A 23,674-nucleotide genomic window follows, 5' to 3' on the forward strand; every position below is an offset into this window, starting at 1 on the left:
CATTTCGAGTCTGCCTGACGCACACGCCCTCAAAGATCAGAAGGGCCATGAACAGCCGGAAGAGAATATCCCCAAGAAGCAGCCTCATTGCCAGGGCCCTCTTCAGTAAGCCAGCCGATTCACTCCAAAGCCAGGGAGGGTTTTGCAGGGCCGGAGAAGCGCCTGCCTCAGGACTGGAGAGAAACCAAAGTGTTTACAAACAAGTGCTTCGGGGCTGGTCCATCTATTCCCAAAGCTTGATGCCAAATGACTTATTTTAAGCAGAGAGGAGGGGACGGGGTATGTGGAGACAGCACACGAGGAAAGCACATGGACATACAGTGCTAGGGATATAAATAGAGACTGTATCACCCTTTCACTAGCTCCCAACTCTGATGAGCCAGCTGTGCACTATTTGGGGAGGGGGAGAAGGAGCTCAAGTTGTCTGCTCCTCTCCCCTCTGAGGTCGCTGGAAAATGGTATCTACCGTACGATCAGAGCCATTTTGCAGACTGGGGCAAGGGGATGCTTCGCATTAACCCTCCAAGGGATGGGGGACAGATGGATGGGACACAGCACACCCAGCCTCCTCCACCAGTTCCTCACCTCTCTTGACGGAGGCCAATTCATCCTTCAGTTCCTTGACTTCAGCCTGCAGGGCTTTGTTCTCTTCCTCAGCCCCGGCCCCTTTGGAGTCCAGATCTGCTACGTCCACTCCTGCCGCCTTCAGCTCCTGAGCGAGGGGAGAAGAGAGAAGACAGGACAAATGGGTGACTAAGATGGGGAATAAGATGGGGAATGGGACTCTGAGGAGCATGTGGACCTCCCGATGTTGCTGGACTGCAACTCCCAGCAGCCCCAGCCAGCATAGCCAAGGGTGAGGGATGGTGGGAACTGCAGACCAGCAACATCTGGAAGGTCACATGTTCCCCAGCCCTGCTCTGGGATCAAGTTCTCAAAATCAGAAGCATCCCTGTCTTTTCTGGAACAGTCAGGGCTCCTCAGCCCTGCATTTGTGGGAAGAACCAGACTCTAGGGGAGTCCTGTCTCTTTAGATCAAGGCTGGGCAGCTTCAGGAAGTCTGGGGGCCATTTTCACCCCCCAGGACCTCCCACCCTGCAGGCGACCCCAACATTAATTTTCAAACAAGGTAATTTGTAAAAGAAAAATGGCAACTGTAGCACTAGAGAGAACCTAAAAGGTCCAATTCAGCTTGTTTGCAGCTAAATTTGACCTCTTTTAGGGCTGTGTAGCTGTTAAAGAGCCCTAAAAGCATCAAATTTAGCTTGCAAACAAGCTGAATTTGACCTTTTGGGCGCTCTATAGAGCTATGGACTCCATTTGTTTTGCTAAAAAAAATTTCCCCACAGTGTGGGGGGCAGTGTGGGCCACACACGGCCTGCAGGTTGCCCACCCCTGCTCTAGATGACCTGACACATGGTTTACAATCCACTGCACTATACATGATAGCAACTTGGTCTCTGTCCTGCCCCTTTCCTCCAATCCGCTGTGCCCAACATCACTGTCAACCCATCGCTGGACACAGTGGAGACAGCCTGAGAGTCTGAAGGTAAACAAACCACCACAGTAGATGGCCCAGGGAGGAGTTCTGGGAAGTGATAAGCAGATTTCTTTTGATTTTTAAAAATTAAGTAAGGTTAAAATTAAGTCAGAGTATGACTCGATTCTAGGGACTGGCTTTGGTCCTCCCACTCCAAAAACTGTTAGAGGCAGTATGAAGGGGCTTAGGAAGTGATGGCTGACCTTTATGGCAAGTCACTTGGGGGACAACACCCTTAAGGGGCTGTCCCAATTTAGAGGCCTGCTGGCAAACCTCAGTTTAAGTAAGCACGTGTGTTTCCAAAGCACTTCATGTACACGCTCTTGCGCTACTACCTTGAAAAGTTAGGTCAACAGACCCTCAGGGTCACGTGACTCTCGTCACGCTTGCCACGGCAAAGATGCCGCCACCTGCTGGTGGGCATGACATGCCCCTGGCTTCTCTGTCAACCTCCAAGCTGGAAAGGAGGCAAAGATGGTCCCAGAGCTGTGCTAGGCTTCTGAAGAGAGGCACGAGCACAGGGACGAGGCTTGCCCCTGCTCTCCCCACTCCACGCTTGGAGCAGGGGACTTTGACTGGGGGTTTCGGAGGTGCAACACAAGGTCAAGGACTACGGAGGCCATCCAAAGTTCACGGGCGCAGATAATTCACATAAGGGATGTGCCAAGGCCAAGAGAGAAGCTTGGCCAAAAGCAGGGAAGCCGCTTATGGAGGAGGCAAGATTTAAACTGGGGACTTGCTATAAGAGGACTTGGGACAGATCTGTTTTTATGTAACACAAGTTCTCCCCTGTCCTAGAGACTCATCAGATAAACCAGTACTTCCCCAATTTGGTGCCCTCCTCCTAACATGTTATTTTATGTATTCATTTATTACATTCCTGTACTGCCCAATAGCAGAAGCTCTCATTTTGGACAACATCTCCCAGCCCTCCTGACTATGGACTATGCTGGCTGGGGTTGATGGGAGTTGAAGTCCAAAACATCTGCAGGGCACCAGGTTGGGGAAGGCTGTTCTAAAGCCCTGGCCACCTCCTTCACACATACCTTTTCCCTGCATACAATCATACAATAAGCCAAGCCACAACCTGGAACAACCTTGCTGCTCTTCCAACGTTTCTCATTTAGAAAAATCCCACTCCACTTTCAGCAACAAAACGCTAAAGGTAATTACTCCATAATCCATCTCTCCCCCTAACCAGTAGGCATGCCCACCCACCTACTCCTGGAGTTGCCAACTGTGGACTTCACATAAAAAATGGATATTGCTTCTATGCAGTGTTGAATGAGCAAGATAAGCCCAGTATAAAACTGGAGGGATCTTGGGGATGGAAAGAGACGTTTACCTTTCAGAACAGGGAAGCGGCTAGTGCAGAGATTGGGATGGAACAAGGGGAGGCAAAGGGTGAGCTTGGTAAAATCTTTTATCCTTGAACTGAGCCTGTATTGGGAAAGCGGTGGGAGCTTTCCAATCATTGTTCATCTTCTATAAGCAGCCGCCTGGTATGATAGGCACAGAAGCGACAGCCCAACATGAGGGATGCTATGTATAGAAAAAATGTTATACGAGATATTCATAAGGAGCAGGCAAAGACATTTTCATTCAGGCACACCTTTGGCATATAAAGTGGTCTGTTGCTGAAGGGGGTTTTAATTGGCTGGGTGCTGCCTATTTCTTTTATTATTGCACTTAATATATTTGTTTTTATGTTGTGTTTCAATGAAGATTTTCTTCTTAATCTGTATTTTATTGTTAAACGCTTTGAACACCACTTTTTTGGCAAAAAGGCAGGATATTAATTAGACTAATTAATAGGTACACAAGCCTATGGCATATCATCCCAGTGACTATGCTGATGTCCTTTGCCCTCCCATTTATGGGAATTTTATTTCCCTCTCCCATGAACTAATGCATTCTATAGTTGTGCAACAACTGCTCCATTCCCACCACCTCCTCACCACCCCGAGGGCAATGAAAAACTACCTTTCCCCAGATGTTGCAATGAGCATGGATTCTTCCAACTGCTTTCAAACGGTAACCTTAAAAAATCCTCACTCATGTCCTGCATTCCTATAAGGAGTTGCAGACAGGAGGCTGGGTTGTGCAGGAATGAGTGAAGAACATAAGACAACTCATGTTGGATCAGCCCAACGGCCGGCCTAGTCCAGCATTCTGTTTGTATAGTGGCCAAGCAGATGCTCATGGGAAGTCCAGAAGCAGGATACGAGTGCAAGAGCACCCTCACACTCATATTCCCTAGCATTCTGCCTCTGGTATTGGAGGCAATATATTTAGCCATCATGACCAGTAGCCATTGATAGCCTTATCTTCCATGAAGTTGTCTAATACCCCCTTAAAGCCATCCAAGTTGACGGCCATCACACCATCTTGTGATAGCAAATTCTAGTTTGGCTATGTACTGGGTGAAGCAGCTTCTCGGTCAGTTAAATTGAACAAAGTTGAAGTTGTTTAACTTTATTTTGTTATTTGCTTGGCATCAGCCAAAAGGCATTATTCCAGCTCTCCAAGCCCGTCCATAAAAGTTACTGGACCTCAAAGACCTTTCAGTAGCCTGCCTATCAACACATACCCAAGAAATGTGTGACCCCAAAACACACACACCACCTTTTGTTAACTTTCCTGCCTGGCTACCTAGATGCAATTTACCCGCCACACACCAGTGACTATTCATAAGCCTGCATTATTCAAACAGGAGCAATTTGCGGGAGCCCTACTAGTTCCCAGTGTTTTTAAAGTACACAGATCCCACCAATTAAACCAGCCTCAAGAACCCAGAGGCATCATTTTCAGGCAAGCCTCTGCTTTGGCACCTCTCGCCCCTCTTTACACACCCCTCCCGAGGCATTAAGCAATGCCTCAACAGGGCCAGCATTCAGAAGGTAACATACACAACATCCTCTAGGCAGGCTCTCACTGAACAAACAAATGAGCCCCCCCCGACAGAAACGGGTTCAAGAGTCAGAATCATCACAGAAACAAGCTACTACATATACAAATGCTTCAGAACAGCCTTCCCAACCTGGCGCCCCTCAGATATGTTGGACTACAGCTCCCATAATCCCTAGCGTCTTGGCTGGGGATTATGGGGGTAGTACAACAGATCTGGACGGTGCCAGAGTGGGGGAAGGCTGCTTCAGAACACACACCTAGTCTTCGAGGGATCAGAGAACATAAAACGAAATCCAGTCTTTCACGGAAAAAGGGCTTCCCAGAATGCACAATGATGAGATGGCCTTGTAAAAGAGAAACTGCCAAAGTGAATAGGAAGTTGAGCTTTAAGCCATAACTGACAAGGCCATGACCTCAGGACCCAGCGGCAAGGCCTAGAGCTTGAGTCACAGGGTTTGTTGTGCTGCCTCAGCTCCACATTCACCCCCACAGCACAGGCATAGAACAAGAACAGGCAACCCAGCTTGTGCAAAGGGCCCCGAGTCACTAACGTTCACCACCCACACAATGCCTACTGGAGAAATCCAGGCCCACCCCTTCCTGTCGCCACCCTGGCATTAAGCAGAAGGCAGCTTCAGCCACAGTGAGCAAAGAGTCATGGGGCAGGAAGAAACCAGAATGACATGAGGGCAGAGGGCTCTTGCCCAAGGAAGAATCCTCAGCCCATCAGCCACCCCCATCCTACCCATGAAACATGGTCTGGATTGTGGAGGAGTTTACTACAGGCACAGGGACAAGAGTGAAACAAAGAAGGTGCCTACAGAGGAGACTGGTCCAAATTACTCCAAGTGACCCCAGCCACACAATTCATGGGAAGCTACTGTAGGCCAGTGACCCTGGGACTCTCCTATCTGCACAGGCAGGGGTGGGGAAACAAGAGTGGGGAGAAGAGAGCAAGGAGATTGACTTCCTTGCCAGCCTGGAATGCTGTATTTCAATCCTGCGATGCCAGACCCACCCAGAAAGCCTCACAGAAAGGGGACTTTTCCTTGGGGGTGTGTGTTGAAAAGCCATTCCACCTCCTCCTCTTCTCATCTCTAGCTGTACCCATCTGCCGTGCTCCAGGGAAAGGGAAGGAGAGAGATGCCTGAAAGGGAAGAACTCTCCGAGAACCCCTACAAGGAACCGAGGCACTGTCAGAAATCAAGCAATAATCACCACCCGTGAAGAATTCTTGCATTTTTATCTAGGCATCATGTTTATGGCTACAATCTGGAGAGCTATCAGAGATTATGTTCAACCACCTCTGCCGTTCAGATGGTCAAGGCCATCTCTGCTAATACGCTCTTTTAATTCACTTGGCTCCATAAAAATTCTTGCAGTGTTTTGAGACCATGCCCTCTTGCAGCAAACAGAGTGGTGGCTCTCGGCTGCCCCCTTGAGGCTGAGCCACACAGGGTTTTAAAACATACTGGCAGCCTTCTGAGTACAGGCAAGCCTGAAGTCTCCCCACCGTCACCATAAACACCCCCTATTCTGTCAGTGGGAATTATGCACTTTGCAAGTTTCATTCTGTTGGGTTTTTAAAAAATTATTTTAGGAATTTCTATGCTCAAGTGGGTGTGTTTTGTTCTGTTTTACTGAAAGAAGAAAGCAAGCAGGACTGGTACCTTTGAAAAAACTGGAGGGAGAAGCACATAAATAGAATAAAATAAAAAAAATAAAAGGCAGAAGTGGTGCTCAGACCTCGGATGTCAAACCCTTAGCCTGACATGTGGGCAGTTCCTTCTGGAAACTGAAAGAGAGACTTGCTAATAAAAAGAAAGAAACCTAGCCTGCCAGGATTCTGGGGAAACGGCTGGATTCTGCATTAGAGGCTACAGCTGCAGCAGTTTCTCAGAAAAACCAAACACACTTGGGAAGGACAATGTCATTTATTGGCAGAGCCCATGCATTTCACAGATGTACTGTCCATGTGAAGAAAGAATTGGGTGTCTCGTTCTGAATTCTGAGAATCTCAGTGTAACCCTGTGTGCTGCAGCCCTCTGGTGGAATATCTCAAATTCAACCCTTTTGACCCTGATGGGACTGTGGGCGGGGGGCAGGAAGAGGTGCTGGGGGGACTGTGAGGAGAGAAAAGGAGGCCGAGACGGTAAAGGAAGGTTCTGAAGGAACTGTAAAGAGACAAGACAGAAAAGAAAGGTGCTGACCAGGAAAGAGAGCAGCCGCCGGCACTGCCCGCCTTTCAACCAGTTACTACTTAGCAGCACCTCGGGAGGGCATCTGCCTGAAAGGCACCCTAGAATAACAACAACAACAACAACAACAACCGTTGTTGTTATTATTATTATTACTGCCAACTGCCAGTAACTGAAACCTGGTACAGCTATGTATTTATTTCATTTCATTTCTATACCGCCCAACAGCCGAAGCTCTCTGGGTGGTTCACAAAAATTAAAACCAAACGGCACACAATAAAACAATTTAAAATATATAGAACATTAAAACCACAATATAACAATACAAGCACAATAAAACCTAGCAGCAGTGCAGGAATTTAAAATAACAGATTTAAAACAACAAAGCTAAAAATCTAGAAAGCTCAAATGCTAAAATGCCTGGGAAAATAAAAAGGTCTTCACCTGGTGCCAAAAGGAATACAATGTAGGTGCCAGGTGAACCTCACTAGGGAGCTCATTCCACAGCCGGGGTGCCACACCAGAAAAAGCCCTCCTCCTAGTAGCCACCCACCTCACTTCCTTTGGCAAGGGCTCACAGAGAAGGGCCGCTGAGGATGATCTTAAGGTCCAGCAAGGCACATATGGGAGGAGGCGATCCTTCAGGTAACCTGGCCCCAAGCCGTTCAGGACTTTAAATGTTAATACCAGCACTTTGAATTGGGCCCAGAAATGGACTGGCAGCCAGTGCAGCTGGAAAAGTACTGGCGTAATATGAGCTCGCTGGCCAGTCCCTGTTAACAATCTTGCTGCCCTATTTTGGACCAGCTGAAGTTTCCAGACCATTTTCAAAGGCAGCCCCACATATAACGCATTGCAGTAATCCAAACGAGAGGTTATCAGAGCATGGATAACTGTACCTAGGCTATCTCTGTCCAGATAAGGGCATAGTTGGTATACCAGCCTAAGCTGATAAAAAGTGCTCCGTGCCACCAAGTTCACCTGTGCCTCAAGTGACAGTTCCGGATCCAAGAGCGCCCCCAAACTACGAATGTGATCCTTTAGGGGGAGTGCAACCCCTCCAGAACAGGTTGAATATCACCTAGCCGGGCAGACCAACCACCCACTAACAGTACCTCCATCTTGACTGGATTGAGTTTCAGTTTATTGGCCCTCATCCAGTCCATTACCGTGCCCAGGCCCGGATTCAGAACAGCCACTGCCTCACCTGGGTTTGATGAGAAAGAGGTAGAGCTGGGTGTCATCCGCATACTGATGGCACCTCAGCCCACACCTCCAGATAACCTCACCCAGTGGTTTCATGTAGATGTTAAGCAGCATGGGGGATACAATAGAGCCCTGTGGAACCCCATGGCACAATTGCCATGGCACAGAGCGATAATCCCCCAGCACCACCTTCTGGAATCGGCCATCCAAGTAGGAGCGGAACCACTGCAGTGCAGCGCCTCCAACTCCCACCCCAGACAACCTATCCAGAAGGATACCATGGTTGATGGTATCGAAAGGCGCTGAGAGGTCCAGGAGAATCAACAGGGTCGCACTCCCCCTGTCCCTCTCCCGGCAGAGGTCATCCCACAGGGCGACCAAGGCAGTTTCCGTTCCAAAACCAGGCCTGAAGCCCGATTTAAATGGATCTAGATAATCCGTTTAATTCAACAGTGCCTGGAGCTGTCCTGCAACCACCCGCTCAAGCACCTTGCCCAAGATGGGGATGTTGGCCACAGCTACATCTGAGTCTTAGACTACACAGCTTGAGACAGGTCTTGAGAAGTCACCTACCTTTGTGTTTACCATTAGAATCCCTCTTCCTTCCATTTTATTATTTTAGAGACTTACTTTAAAACTTTAAATCATTTATGGCACCATGTTATGCATGTTTAGACAGAAAAAAGGCCTACATGCTGGGAGTTGTAGGCCTTTTTTTCTGTCTAAACATGCATAGGATTGCACCCTTATTCATTTGACTCCTCTCCCCCCATCCCTTTCCCCTTCCTTGTTAAATAAATTGTATTTCTTGCTTTGTAAGTTGCTCACTGATCCCCCCACCCCTGTTTTCAGGGGTCCTGGTGAGCTGGCACCACACGCTAACTTGGAGTCAGCATCTTTCTCCCTCACCCACTACTGTAGGAACCCAGGTCCCAGGGTTTCCACCACCCCACAGGGTTGCTGGCAGGGAAAATGGGGTTACACAAGCTTTCATTTTATGACATTTCAAGGCTTTGTGGCTGAAGAGACTGCTTGAACATTAAACTACCCGTAGGCTTAGTGAACCATTAGAAGGTGCCAGGTGGTGACATCCATCATAAAGTCTTCCGGTAGTCGGGGCTTCACAACCTCTTCAGGCATTACTTCTTCCTCAGGGGAAGATCGGGTGTGAGCAGGCCACAGGCTTCCACACTCCTTTAGCGGAATCATTATGCAAAATAACCCAGTGCAGGCAGATTTATAGTTTGGTGCTATTTGACTTCTTGATGCAGGATATGGGTAACTTCAATACACAATTTGTATTTTCTTTGAGTGCAGACTACACAGTGTCCTGTTTTATCAGGAGGACCTTCGGTTGCCATCAACACATTCAAGATTACAAGTTGCACAATGCTGTGAAATTCAGAAGTTTGCAAAAAGCAGAAAGCAAGAGCTGCTTATCTCAATAAAGATTCTACAGTTATTCGCTTAGTGCAGAAATCTGCAAGCCACCCTACACATTCTTCATGTCAAAGAATGGCTAGAGGACTGCAGCAGGCAAACTGCTTGCCTAGAAGGAACTAGTTCTAGGCTTGGGCAAGTGGCTAACAAGCAAGGATGACCACACGTTTTGGCCACCAGTTCACTTGCCCAGTTTTTTTAAAAAGGGGCAAAAGGCTGTTGAAAGGCAAAATAGTTGAAGCATCAAGCTGAAGTTAACTAAAGATCATCTCTATTTGGGTATTATCGTAAGTGGGATGAAAACTTAAGAAATATTATCTGATGGTGTTGGTCTTCAATACTCCTCTCCCCATAGCAACAGTTTCTACTGCCCACACACTTTGCTCCACAGAGACATGCGGCCTTCCCACAATAGCCAGCCCCCCGACTTCATTGCTGTCTGCTCATCCCATGCCTTCAGGGGATGGGAGAGGCCTTTCAACATTTCAGAATAGGGGTAAAGCCTGTCCAAACACCAGGAAACCACCAAATGATTAGTGGTTGGAGACAGTGGACGGGGCCAGGAGAAATGGGTGGGGCCATCCAGAGAACCTCGGGAGGGCCAGATTTGGCCCATGGGCCTGAGGTTCAACACCTGTGGGATAAATGGACATGGTCTGGCCAGCTTCCTACATTCCATGGGCAAGCAGCATGGATGTTAATTCAGAAAAAATGTGCCTCAGCCATGAGACATTGGGGAGAACACCGCCTCGAGCCATCTTGGGGCATCCCCCATATTTAAGTGCCACAGAGTCTCTCGGCAACGTCAGACTAACAGGAGGAGAGGTTGGAACGCCAGCTGCTCTGCATGTTTGACATTTGCTAGTACAGCACTCTAGGAGGGTTAGATCACCCACAGAGTATTCCTGGAAGAAAACAAGGCCTCGGTGGGTGATTAACCCATTGGTAAGGTTACAGTTGTAAAAGGGGACCTGGCGTATAGAGTGACAGAAGCTCTTAGCCTTTACAACGCAAACTAATAAGCGCACCCATAAATCAGGCATCTGGACTCTTGGTGCAAGATGCACAGAACTGCGCCAGTTACTGTCCACAGGGGCCTTTGCATCTGTGTTTCCACAACAGCAGCGGACCTCCCGTCCAGTGTGTTGCAAGCCACTTTTGAAACCAAGGGGAGCCCCAAAGTGGCTCATAGGACAGCAGAGATCTGCCAATAAAGTAAAAAATGCCACTGAGAGAGGTGTGCCTGCAAGCCCTCGGGCTCACCTCAAGCAGCTCTCTGGATTCCTGCCTTGAGATCCAAATGCACAAAATGCCACACTCACGGACCATCTGCAGGTTTGTAGCACAGGCACAAGAATGTGGTGCTGAAACTGGCTTGCCAAGAAACTCAGCATGCATTGGCAGCTTTTATAAAAGCGCCTTAAAAGAGTGGTTCTCTGGCAATGGAAAGATAAGTTTCCTCCACCAGCGGGCCAAGGATCCCTCTCCCCAGCCTCTCCACACTGGAGCGAGCAGCCTGTCATAGACAACAACTCCCAGACACCTATGTGGACATTTGGACTGCATACATGAACTTGAATGCTTAATTTCTTTTACTTCAGAAAGATTCCCAATTAAAGGAAGTGGACATTCCCTCATTTTCTATTACTATTAACTCAGGAACTCTTCCCCCTCTTCCATCTGTATTGTTTAATGAAGAACTTGATAAAATCTAAATTAAAATCTAAATTAAAAAGCTCCTGTTTCTAGTCCTCTTGATATGGGTTGTCCAGATATACACTGCTGGCACGTCATGAAATTAGTTAGAGAGAATGTTTGTCAGGGCTTCCTCTACTGTATCTTCCCCTATAGTTGCTGTAATTCATTTCCCTTTTCCCATTATGTTTACATATTGCCAAGTTGCCATGTCCTTCCCTCCCCCCTGGTACTGGATTCCAGTATCTAAAGGAAGTTTGACAAGGAATCGTGCAAGTACAGAAGCTGGACTGTGCTTGTGCAAGGTGTTTTGGCACAGAGTACAACACCACACAATTACATTCCAGCTTGGCCGGCCTCACAAATTTGTTAAGAGCAGACCTTGCAGTCATTTTTTCATCATTTTTTTCTGTAGCCAGGAAGGAACAGAACAGGGGTGGGAAAACCTCTGGACCTCCAGAAGTTGTTGACTCCAGCTTCCATCAGGCCCAGCCAGTATGGCCAATGGTCGGGAATGATGGGAGTTGCAGCCCAAACTTCCAGAGGCCTGCAGGTGCCCCACCCCTGGTACAGAACTTAACTGAAACCCAGCCTTATACAACACTGCTTCAGCAGGCACGCCTCAGCCTAACAGGTCACATTTCAGGTTTAAAACGTACGGCAGAAGCAGACATGCAGAGAGACTGAGATGGCACCAGGTTATGGGCATGACAAAGAATCAACAGATCCCAGTTTGCCGAGAGCCTGAGTACAGTTCAGGTGGAAGAAAAACAACTCCCATTTATCATAAAGTATGTTTTTAGATATGCCCTGTGCTTATATTACCTATATAGGAGGGGTTTGCTGTTAATCCCCATTTACAGGGAACCGTTATCCACTGTGTCATCAGCAAGCTTGTTTAAGATGTTAAGACGTCTTTGGCTCAGGGGTAAGAGAGACCCTAGAAACCCTTGATGACTCTCAAATCATCAACAACTTCCCAAGAGCCCTCCTCTCCTCCCTCTGGTCCAAGCCCTCAATTTCTCAGCACTGTACCTTCTTCAGCTTGTCGTTCTCCTCCATGTATTTCTTGGCGGCATCACTTGCTCCTTCTGCCTGTTTCTTGAAGGCTTCATTAGAGGCCAAGGTGGTGGCATGCTGGGAGATTAGGGTGATTAGGCGTCTCAACAGGCTGCAAGGACAGAGAAGCTGGTTAAAACAGGGGCTCTCAAACTCTGGGTGGACTTATTGAAATCAAGGCAATTTAAATAATTAATTTAAATCAAGAAAAAAGGTTGATTTAGATGACTGATTTAAATAGAATTTGCTACTGAAACTTTTTCAGATATTTCCTGAACAATGGTGCAAATCTGACCACTAAACCAATTTAATTTACAAATAAACAAATATTATTCACACTGTTTCATTCTTATAAGCAGACTTTGCATCTTTGTCTCACTGTGTGTCGTTTGCATGTTTTCCTTTTTTAATCTGTAAAGGGAATGCCTTTAAAATATTCTCATACAAGGCCTTCCTTATGACTTGCACCATGACAATTTGAAGTTAACAGCACAATCCTAAACCTATCTACTCAGAAGTAAGTTCTACTGAGTCAAGTGGGCCTTACCACTTACCAGTCAAGTGGTGTTACAGGGTGGCAGCTTAGGTATGGCAATGCAGGCAGATGCACACTGGATAATTTCATCTAAAAATCAAATGCCCATGACAGGTAGGTCGCAGCAAGGTTTGACAGTCAGTGGAAGGACCAGAATGGTTTATCTCCATCAGGTGAAAATGAAAGGCCTATATTTGGTAGGTCGAGTGTCAATACTCATATTTGAAAAATGATCAGACTGGTTCTTCGTTTCTATAGGAAAGTCCTCTTTAGCTCAATTTATAGGGGTGTCGATTGAGTTTAGAGATTAACTCCAACCAAAAATGAAAGTTCTCAGCAGATGCTTGGAGTGTGTGGAAGCATGCTCTGAACCATTCCTGAAGGGGGGGGAAAAAGCTCGCCTCTTACTTGGAACTAAGTTGGTTAGTCCCTTATATTTTGGTCTGATGGAAGGAGGGCTGGATTCAAATCCCAGCTCCACAGGCTTGCCGGTTCGCCTGGGGCAAGGCAAGTGGGCTCTCTTCACCCCCAGTTCCCAATATGAGAACAGGATAACTTTTGCTCCAGGAAGCTGCCTTGGACCAAATCAGACCGTTTGTCCATCGAGCTCAGTATTTCCTACATCAGCCTTCCCCAAATGGGCACCCTCCAGATGGCCATGCTTGCTGAGGATGATGGGAGTCCATTTGGGGAAGGCTGGCCTATGCTGACAGGCTGCTGCTCTCCAGGGTTCAGACAAGAGCTTTCCCAGCCCTCCCTGGAGTTGCCAGGGACTGAACCCAACCCTTTTGCATTCAGAGGGTGATCTGCGGCCCCCTCCCCTAAATTCTGGAGGCACGCCCTCACCCATCCTAATCAACCAGCTCCCAGAGAAGCTTGGCCCTTGCAGGGGCTGCACAGCCCAGATCATAAAGAGCCACAGCAAAAGGCTCTTCTTAATTCCCACTGAGCAAGACTTCCCCACGATGCCCAGGCCAGGGCAGATAAGAGTGAGCAGAAGCGCAATGATGCGGGGAGGGCTTGGCCAAGGCCTCCGCTCATGTTGGCGTCAGAAAGGAGGGAGCAGGAGCCCTTTGCTGAGCCAATCCAGGAAGGTTCCATTGGAGCCAGCACTGCCAGCCTTCCCGTCTTTGTTTAGATCAAAAAACCGCCCCTGTTCAGAAGTGAGTTGCTGACTGGGCCTCCCCTCCTAGATCCCTGCTCAGCTTCTTCCTGAGAAACCTCAGAGCCAAGTCCAAAAGCGTTAGGCAGCTTCACTGCCCCAGCTGCTAGACCAACTGCTGTCAGAGGTCCAAGCACAAGGAGAGACGGATCTTCTGAGACTTACACCCACTGCTTCTCGGCTTGCTACCACTGAAGGGTACGATCAACAATGCCCTGGAGAGAAGCCACTGCCCACATGTCAGCACTGCTGAGACTGGCCGCCTCCATCCGCCACCCCCATTTCTAAGGGAGCAGCTGCAGGAGAGAGACTCCTGCACATGCAGAGACCCAAACCTCCACCCTCCCATCGACACGCAAGTTCCTGCCACATAGCAAGACTGATGCAACCTGCTGCCCCACCGCCCGCAAGATTCCCTGCGGGAAGCAGCCACACGTAAGAGTGACCAGAACAGGATAGACTGTGACAAGGCAGCAGCAGGGGACGAGCAAGAGCAGTCTCAGCCCAACATCAGCAGTGCTACACTGGCTTCTGCCCACCACCAGATGCCCACCATCTTGCCCTGCTTAGTAGCCAATGGCCAAAGCGCTGGCCAGGGCAAAGGGACAACAGCAGAAGGGGGAGATGGCACCTGGCACAAATTCCTCGGTTCACATGACATGGTGATGAAGCAGACATGAGGCGGGAGCATTCAGTTGTTTTGGCTACTTCTAGGGACAGCTAAAGCTCACCCCCTGCCCCCCACCCCCCAAAACCTGAATCCAAGGCAGGGTGATTATTAGTTATCCTCTAGAAAAAGCCTCCCCTTGGTTTTTAGAGAAGCTTCTATCAATCCAAAGGGAGAAAATGGCAGGCTCTTCCTTCCTGATAACCATCTTGTGAGTCAGCATGACGAAGAACAGGGGAAGGGCAAAGCCACCCTGGCTGAACTGCCACAGATGGGGGTGAGATTTAGCCAAGGACGCCTCAGCTCCCTTTGTAGCCATTCCGGGGAGGCCCAACATCCATCCTTGCAGAGATAAAGAGCAGAGAAGCCGCAGCCTCGAGTCCGGGAGCTGGACTGAGGTCAGAACATCCCGCCCCTCTGCTCAGACAGGGAAGCCACCACTCACCTCCCCTTCACCACTCCAGCTGCACAGTCCAACAGATCCCCTTTGTAGGCAGCACTGCACCCACAGATGGTGCAGATTTACAGCCCAAAGATTTACAGCCTGAAGATTCACAGCCCAAAGCCACTGTTCGCTCCCTGCGCCAGCTGCCTCAGCCAGCCAAAAGCAGCTGTTCCTTAAAACCGAGAGCTGGGCAGGCAACCATCAGAGTGGACATTGGGATCTGCAGTCGGCTTCCAGAGCCAGGAAGGGCACAATTCCCAGGTTCAGCTGGGCGGGGAACAGCTGCCACCATCGGCAGAAGACGGCAAAATGAATGCCAAACACGATCGCCTGTTGGAGGGCTGGGGCGGGGGGAACACTTTAGCATTTGAAATCTCACTCATACAAGGTTTCTTTCTGTCAAGTACAGGTTTCTACAAAGAGAGGGCAGCCAGGGCCCCCGCTGCGTGGAAGACTCATCCTTCTGATCTGAGCCACCCTTACAACAGTTTTCCCCAACCTGGTGCCCTCCAGACGTGTTGGACTACCGCTCCCAGGATGCTGGGAGCTGTAGTCCAACACATCTGGAGGGCACCAGGTTGGGGAATACTGCCTTACTACAATTCCCACACCTGCAACAGTTGTCCTGGTTACAGGTGGGAAAATCCATCAGGCCTGGTCTGGTTCAGGTTCTTATTTTCCCACCGCTACGCTTGCTCCATCCTGGTTCCCATCTCAGATGGCAAGCTTTTCCCCCGCCTGCCCGCCCCCCTGAAATTCTTATGTATTTTTGTGCACGCTTTTTCAGATGTACACTTTTTTGTACACTTGTTTTGGAGCATTTGTTTTGGAGCATTTTTCACATGTCCAGAGTTTTCCACGCACATTTTCCCCAAACGATTTGTTTTGTTTTGTGAAACACAACACAAACCCGGAAACATACAGCTCTCCGGCCACAAAACTGCATCCGGAGGGTGCAAATGGGGTGGTCTCACACAAAAACGTGAACCCAATGAATTTCTCACCTGCTCCCCAGTCAGTCAAGATAAATCATTCTGCACATGCGCAGAAGCTTTATCCACTCTACTGCTCAGGCCTGGCTCTGAAGAGGCTGATGCCAGGTCTGGTGCCTTGGGAGCTCCGCTGCGGTCCTTGCACCCAGTGAATTTGGGGAGCAACCTGCCTTTCAGGAAGCAGCAAGGAAATGCTGCTGCTGCGCTGCCCCCTTGTGGCCAGCAGCGGCACAGCTGCCCAGTTCAGCCTCCGCCACCATCTCATTCCAAGTGTTGCAGTTAGGAGCAGCGGCTGACAGAAAACAGCACAGATTGACAACAGGTGGCCAGACGCCATGAGGGGGTTACCATCTGGTCCCCTTGGAGGCAAGAGGGAGCAGCGTGCTGCATGTACAGCTACAGAACAGTCACATTTTCAGCAGTCTGCCACTGCTACCTCTCCCTCCTCCAAGTTGCTGCTGCCCAGGTCCAGAAAGGGAGCTAAGTTCATCTGTGGTTGCAAACAAGAGCCCTGCCTTGAAGGTCAGTCTCTACATTGTGGCGTGATCTTTGAGAGGGCTAGAAACTCAGCCCCATTTGCAAGGTGGGCTGGGGTCTAGTAACCTCTGAACGTTTGGATCCAATAGAGGGGTACAAATGGGCTGGGATGGATTTCAGGTGGGCTGGGCGTATCACAGGGATGAGGAACCTGCACCCCGCAGGCCTAATCTGGCCCACGGAGGAATCTCCACTGTACTTTCTGATTAGAGGCAATAGCGGGAATGTGGGTTGCAGGGAACTCGGGCGGCGCTGGGAAGAGTGGCTGCTCCTCCAAGCACCATCTGAGTTCCTTTCTCTATGCTGAGAGAGGCATGGAACTCCATGCCCCTCTCAGCACAGAAAAAGGAAAAATGGGCGGGGGACACTGACATCATCGAGTCTGCAGAGAGCCTGCTAGGGGACAATATGCTCCCACCCCATTCCACTTCTGCACCCCTGGTGTACAGCCTTGCCCGTCCCTTTACTCAAGTGAAAAAACAGTGCTTATGACTTGTTGACCTATACGTACAAATGCACTGCCACCAATCTTAACTTTTATGCCACCCAAATTCACCTCCAACACAGTGACCTGGTTCTAGGGATGTCAGAGAATTCCGCGACAGATCTCAGTGAGACCGAATGCCAGTGCATTCGGCCCCCCAAAATCCATCGCGGAACGGCCTGCCACCCCCCCGCGGATCCCCCCCAGGACTAGACTTACCTGGGGCGGATGTTCCGGATGGCGGCGGCTCCAGCAGCGGCTGGTCTTTCGACTGGCTGCCGCCGCCGCCATTTGCAGTCTGGTCTTTTTCTTTTTTCCCTCCATAGACGTGATAGGCTACGTAAAGACTTACATAGCCTATCACGTCTGGGTTTAAAAAAAAAACACGTACGCAAATGGCAGCTGCTAAGACCTCCGCCATTTGCGTTCCTTATTTTTCGCTGTCTTAGCCTATGTCAATATTTACGTAGACTAAGACAAAGAAAAGAAAGGGGAACGCAAATAGCGCCCACTATGCTATTTGCGTCCCCCTTTCTTTTCTTCGTCTTAGTCTACGTAAATATTGACGTAGACTAAGATGGCAAAAAATAAGGAACGCAAATGGCGGTGGCCATAGCCGCCGCCATTTGTGTACGTGTTTGTTTGTTTTTTACCCAGAGCCCTCTGCAGCCGGAAATCCGGCTGCGGACGGCCCTGGCCTGGCCGGCTGCTCCGCAGAGCCGCTGCGGAGCACAGCCGGCCGTCGAGGATTCTGGGGCGGAGGGACGGAACGCCTCCCCTACCCCCATGAACAGAATTCGCAAAAAGGTAAGTGACTTTCATACATCCCTACCTGGTTCACATGTAACGACAACCCAGAGTATGGGTTGATTATGGGTTGTTGTTGAATCCTGGGTTGTCATTACATGTGAACCTTACACTATGGTTTAACTGTGGGTTAACCATGAACATCACAACAACAACCCATAGGTTTTCTTCCTGGTTGTTTGTGGTTACCACCCCAAAGGTAAACTATAGTACATGGTTCACACGTATCAACCCACAATTCAACAACCAACCATACTCAACCTTTACTCTGGGTTGTCGTTACATGCCAATCAGGCCAGTGGCTTTCAAGTCCCATCTGGATGGATACTCCTGCTGGGTCACATCAAGCAAACAGATACACATAGCTTCCCAATGGAGTTGTTCACACATTCAGCATAAAAAAATGACACGTGTGCTATGTGAACTAGCCCATTCGATCATCTAAATCAGGCCTTTTGCCTTCAGAACTGAATTAAATCGCAACAGGACTACATTATTGCATTATTACTGCATCACTGCATTATTACTACATCACTGCATTATTGCAACACTTCTAGAAAAAAGAATGTTCAAGGGAGAGAGGATGAAGAGAGGAACAAAACATGTGCATAACAATAAACATCAGAACTAGAGTTAAGATTATGGGCAACTCTGTCTATGTTGTCACTGCCATTTCTGGCAGTAAACTTCCACAGTATCAGGGCTGTGCACTTACCATATTTCTGCAGGCACACAGAAAGTGGTATGTGGGGCAGACTCCCACTATTTTGAGAATCTCAGCTTCACCTAAAAAGATACAAGTTTCTTGCCCTTATGGTTGTAAAGATCTGCTTGAAAGCATACAGGAAATGCCTGGCTTGATCCGAGGAGAGAGGCGGCTGAATAAGATTTTCAATAATTGGAGGAAGGGCTCCAATGTGCTGCACAGTCCCGCCACTCCCCATGATTACAGAGAGGCTGTAGCTCTGTGGTAGAGCACCTGCTTTGCATGCAGAAGGTCCGTGGTTCGATCCCCAACACCTCCAGGTAGGACTGTGGGCGGGGCAGACCCCTTCTGCCTGAAACTCTGGAGAGCCATAGCTGCCAGTCACTGTTGACAGTACTGGGCTAGATGGACCCATGGTCTGACTCAGCATAAGGCAGCTTCCTGGTTTGTATTATCAACACTTTGCAAACATGCTCAATCTACACAACAAATACAGTCTGCAGAATTCAGCTCTTCTTTCTTATTACTATTTTAGTTATTTAAACCCCCAACCCTGTAAAACTTTCCCAGGGCAGCTTTATAATACGAACAGGGATGCCATAATTAAGTGTATACAATTTGATTTTCTTAGCAAAGGACTGGTCAGCCTGAGCACACACAGTACATATAGCCTTGATTAAGATAAATTACCCGTGAGCACCATGCTTAATTCATCTCTGCAGCTAACACATAGCCACGAGAGAACCAGACAAGGTGGCCTGAAGGGAAGGTGCAGGGGCCTGCCTAAAACAGGGGTGGGGACGCTGTTTTGGCCTGAGGGCCAAATTGGTTCTGTGCAAACTTGTCGGGGGCAACATGCCTGCAGTAGACAGGGCCACCCAACTGCTGGCGTGTTGCCCTGTGACATGACTGCTCACACACTCACATCTCGCTGCAATTGGGCTTTTAAAAAGCCTCCACTGGTACCAATAGAGGCTTTTTCAAAGTCTTAATGCAGCGGGGGGGGGGGGGCAGTGAAATTGTCTCATGTCCAATCAGTGATTGGAGAGAAGGCAGGGAAGCTGGCGGGCTAGATGGGTTCTCCCCCTGGCTGGGGGTTCCCAAGCTCTGGCCTAGAAGATGCTCCCTACAAAGGAGTTCACAGAGGTTTCCCTTGGTGGAGGGCCAAAGATGCTCCCTGGAGGACTCCTTGCAACCATCTGCAAGTAGTACATCAAGGGCCCAAATATAAGCATTCTGCCCCAGTGGCCATGTGGCTGGGGATGATGGGAGATGTAGCTGTCATCCAACACATCTGGAGGTCAACCATTCGGGGAAGGCTATTTGGTCTAATTGGCAAGAGCTTAGCTTTAAGGATGATGCAAGCCGCTTGCAACTGATGCAACATTATCTGGAAGCTGACACCTCAATGCATATTTCCAGTGCCTGCCACCAGAGCTATGGCAAGGTTCCCAAGCATCCATCCCCCACACAGATACTCACAAGGACATCAGTAACGAGAAGCCCGCAATGTAGAGGTTTCGTTGGGCTCGGAAGAGCTTCATGTGAAAATGCTCCACAGCCCCAGGGTTGTTCTGCAGGTTCACTTTCTCGGTCACATCGTCGTATTTCCGGATCTCGCGAATGGCATCTGCAAGTCATTGAGAAACTATCACAGCTCTGCTTGAACCAAAACCTCCTTGAACCAAAGCTCTAGACTGTTCCTACCAATGTAGTCCCCAAGTCCAGCACATGGCTACGAATTTGTCTAATAAGGGGGCCAAACAAGTCGTACCATTGCAACAGCACCAATGAGAGTGAGTTGATGCCCATGGTGTTATTCAGAGATGCCAAAAGGCTCAGATCACCAGCATAATCAAACTATGTTTCAGGCAGTTTCCCAGGAATGAAGGACCCCAAAAGCCTTAACCAGTATAACAGAGCAGCAAGAGTCTGTGCTCTTCAAGCCCCCAGCACCCCCAAAGTAATCACTCCTGTGTCTTGCTGGCAAAGAACTGGATGTGAAGAATGAAGCAATCCAGCTGCCATTGTTGCAAGTAATACAGCTTTCTGTTCCTAACCCTTTGCCTGAATTGCAGCAAGTAATGAATTTACATGATTGCTAAACACTTTAGGTGTTGTGGCTTGAGACAAACCAGTACTGTGGAACCCCTTTTAGAACCAATGAATTTTCCTACAAGACAGGTAACTTTGTCCTCTTATTCCTGTGTTTTTAATTAATTTATGTTATGTTTTAATTAAGAGTTTGTTTGTAATCTGCATTTTATTGTTAGCTGCCGTAAGGGGCATTTTTTTGCAGAAAGGCAGGATAGAAACCAAACATAAAAATAAAAGTCACCAAGGTTGGCTACCAGGCTCTTGCCTGTAGGCAACTTTACCCGCCATAGGTGACCAAACAAATTCCCCTCTAAAGAGCTAAGGGCTAGAAGAGGGGCAGAGAGGCTAGCCCATGTTTTCCAGACACCATGAAGGCCCTCTTGCCTTTGGAACATTCAGGTGGCCTTGCAAGCACATCAACAACATTCATCAGCCCAGAAAAATGTTTACTAGCAGCCTATTCACCCAAAAACCCTTGTGTAATTAGCTAGACAAACTTCCCTGCCCAAGGGCCTGAAGGCAACTCCTAGTCATCATTGGCAACATCATAGGACAATGGCACTCTGCCACCTCAAAGGCATCAAAGAGATGCACCCAACAGTCTCTATGCCCAGCAGAGTGGCTGGACACACAGGGAGATGAAAGTTGAGCAAAGGTAGGCAACCACTCCCTGAAGAATATTTGTAATTACTTTTATTTCATTTCTATATTTCCCAGTAGCCGAAGCTCTCTGGGCAGTTGACAATTATTGACACACAGAAAAAGAAAAACAAACTACAGCATTAAAACATTATACAAAATTACAATAAAACAAAGAAAATTGAACATAGAAAAACATTGAACATAGAAAATTCAAAAACAATTTAAATAGCTAAAAACAATTTCAATGATAGATCCATTCAAGACAGCTGACATAAATGCCTCATCATATGCCATTAAATGCTTGGTAGAAGAGAGCAGTCTTAACCTGGTGCCAAAAAGATGACAGTGTCTGCGCCAGGTGGGCCTGAGTGGGGAGCTTGTTCCACAGTCGGGGGGCAACCACTGAGAAGGCCCTCTCCCTTGTTGCTGCCTTCCGAACCTCCCTTGGAGGAGGCACTGGAAGGCCCCAGATGTTGATCATAGTGTCCGGGTAGATTTATGTCGGGAGAAGCGTTCCATCAGGTAATACTGTGCACTCTGTTACAGGGGAAACTGAGGCAGTCCAATGATTTCTCTCCCACCCTGCAAGAAGAGCTGCATGTTTACAGGGGCTGGGGTCAGCCCACTGTTTTCCTGATATCGGCATACATTGAACATGGCCACGTTTGGAGAAGGAGAACAGTTCAGCATAAGGGACATAAGGTAGCGCGTGAGCAGCATAGAAAGCTTGTCCCACAGGCTGACAGTAGGGTCCTCAACCAGGTAATAGGAAACCTATTAGGCTGATGGAAAACTAGCATGCTTTTTCAACTGCAGCTATGCAATTCTACTGCTTGCTACCACTGCTTCTCTCCCACGGAGACAGTACCCAAGCTGTGTTCAGCTGGTCCAAGACACAGCAACACCGCTTCTGCCCGGAGCCAACTTCCAGGAGCATATTATCCTCTTCCGAGAGCAACATTGGTTACCCGTTTGCTTTCAATCCCAATTAGAGGTATTAGGGTTTAATCTTTAAAGCCCTTGGTGGCCTGGATCCAGACAGCTCTGAGTGCTTCTTCTCCTATTCATGTCACCCGCTCCAGGAGCCAAGATGGCACACGAGACCTCAGGCATCACAACTGCCCAAAGCAGGGTTGGCTGTCACTAGGAATGGGGCATTTCCAGGGGTGCACCCGAGCTGAGAATTCCCTCCAAGGAGAGATTTGTCAGGTTCACTCCACTGGCATTTGTATGATCGGCAGACACTTTTCATGCCTTTAAGAATTAAGCCTCCAATAGCCAAGCATTCGTTGTGGACATAACAGTGCCTCCACCTGCTATATTTCATTGTTCCGTGCCACTCTGTGTATCTGATCTGGAGATCACATTACAAGCCGCCTTGAGGGCCATCACAGTGGCCATCTGGGATACAAGACTAAAAATAAAGCTTCGGATCCCACTGGAACAAGAGACTGTACTAAAGTTGAAGCAGGATTTCTACACATATTCAAGGTCTCCAAGTATTCAGAACTGTAGGCCTTGGAGAGCTGAACTAGATAATGGAGAAGGACTGTAGCTCGGTGGTAGAGCAAATGCTTGCATTCAGAAGGTCCCAGATTCGATCCCTGGCATCTCCAGGTAGGGCTGGAAAAACTGCTGCCCCAAATCCTGGAAGAGCTGCTGCCAGTCCATGCCGACAGTACTGGACTAGATGGATCAAAAGTCTGACTCAGTATGAAGCAGCTTCCTAGGTTCCTGTGATTCATTTACAAGCTGAATTTGATAGGCTCTCCTAGGCCAATTTTCTCATTTGATTGCCTCTCCTAGGCTCTTCTTTTGGAAACAGCAGTGGGGGTAGGGGCGGGCGGGGGGCAATCCAAACAGAGTTCTCAGCGCATGGAGAGACTGACCTTATCTTGGGCCATTTTTCCCCACTGGAAACCACCATCATCACACCAACTGCTATAATGGCACTTTTGGGGGCAAACAGTTCTGGACCCATTCTGAGAGGAAATGACATGAGGGGAAGGGTCAAACCCCTGCCCCCTATCACCACCACAGTCCTGATCCAGATTTGGACCCCCGTCTCTAGAAGAAAAACAAGCCCAGGAGAGACACTCACATTGACCTGCACTATCAACTAGTTCAGGTTAATTTTTTCAAGTTCAATTATTTGCTATTCATGTTTCAAGAAAACAGGGGGCTGTAGGTTGAAAGTCAGGGACTTAATTTTCCATAGACAACCCTTATGAAACAGGTTTATCAGAATTCATGGCCACTCTAAACCAGGTTGACCAACTGCTGCCTCATGAGTTGGACCTGCCTCCCAGTGGCCCTACCAGGTTTTAATGAAGGTGAAATAAGACGTTTTCCTCAAGAATAAAACCGTAAGCAGACAAAAATGCTCTCCGTTTTAATGAAGATATTCCACACCTTAGGATTAACATCTTTTTGACTATGTACTTTAAAATTCTCCTTGGTTATCAATGAATTTGTGACCTTTACTGAATTATGAATGCATCTCGTTTTGGTTATATAGCGTGAAATGCTATGCCCGACTCCATTTCCTTCAT

At 48.4% G+C, this 23,674-nt stretch overlaps 1 protein-coding gene across 6 annotated transcripts in view; it reads right to left on the reverse strand.

Annotated features, from left to right (window-relative positions):
• Positions 1–23,674, reverse strand: part of BCAP31 (B cell receptor associated protein 31) — a 46,391-nt gene that overhangs the window by 11,379 nt on the left and 11,338 nt on the right. For all 6 annotated transcript variants that reach the window (XM_084836041.1, XM_084836043.1, XM_084836040.1 and 3 more), the window contains 3 exons: positions 19,866–20,013; positions 12,025–12,160; positions 586–712 (listed from right to left, as the gene is read on the reverse strand). In XM_084836041.1, coding sequence (XP_084692167.1) covers positions 586–712; positions 12,025–12,160; positions 19,866–20,013 — 411 coding nt within the window. The remainder of the gene's footprint in view (positions 1–585; positions 713–12,024; positions 12,161–19,865; positions 20,014–23,674) is intronic.

This window comes from Heloderma suspectum, chromosome 2 (genome assembly GCF_057233095.1).
Source record: "Heloderma suspectum isolate Gila_16-S chromosome 2, 16-S_ref, whole genome shotgun sequence".
Lineage (NCBI taxonomy): Eukaryota > Metazoa > Chordata > Lepidosauria > Squamata > Helodermatidae > Heloderma > Heloderma suspectum.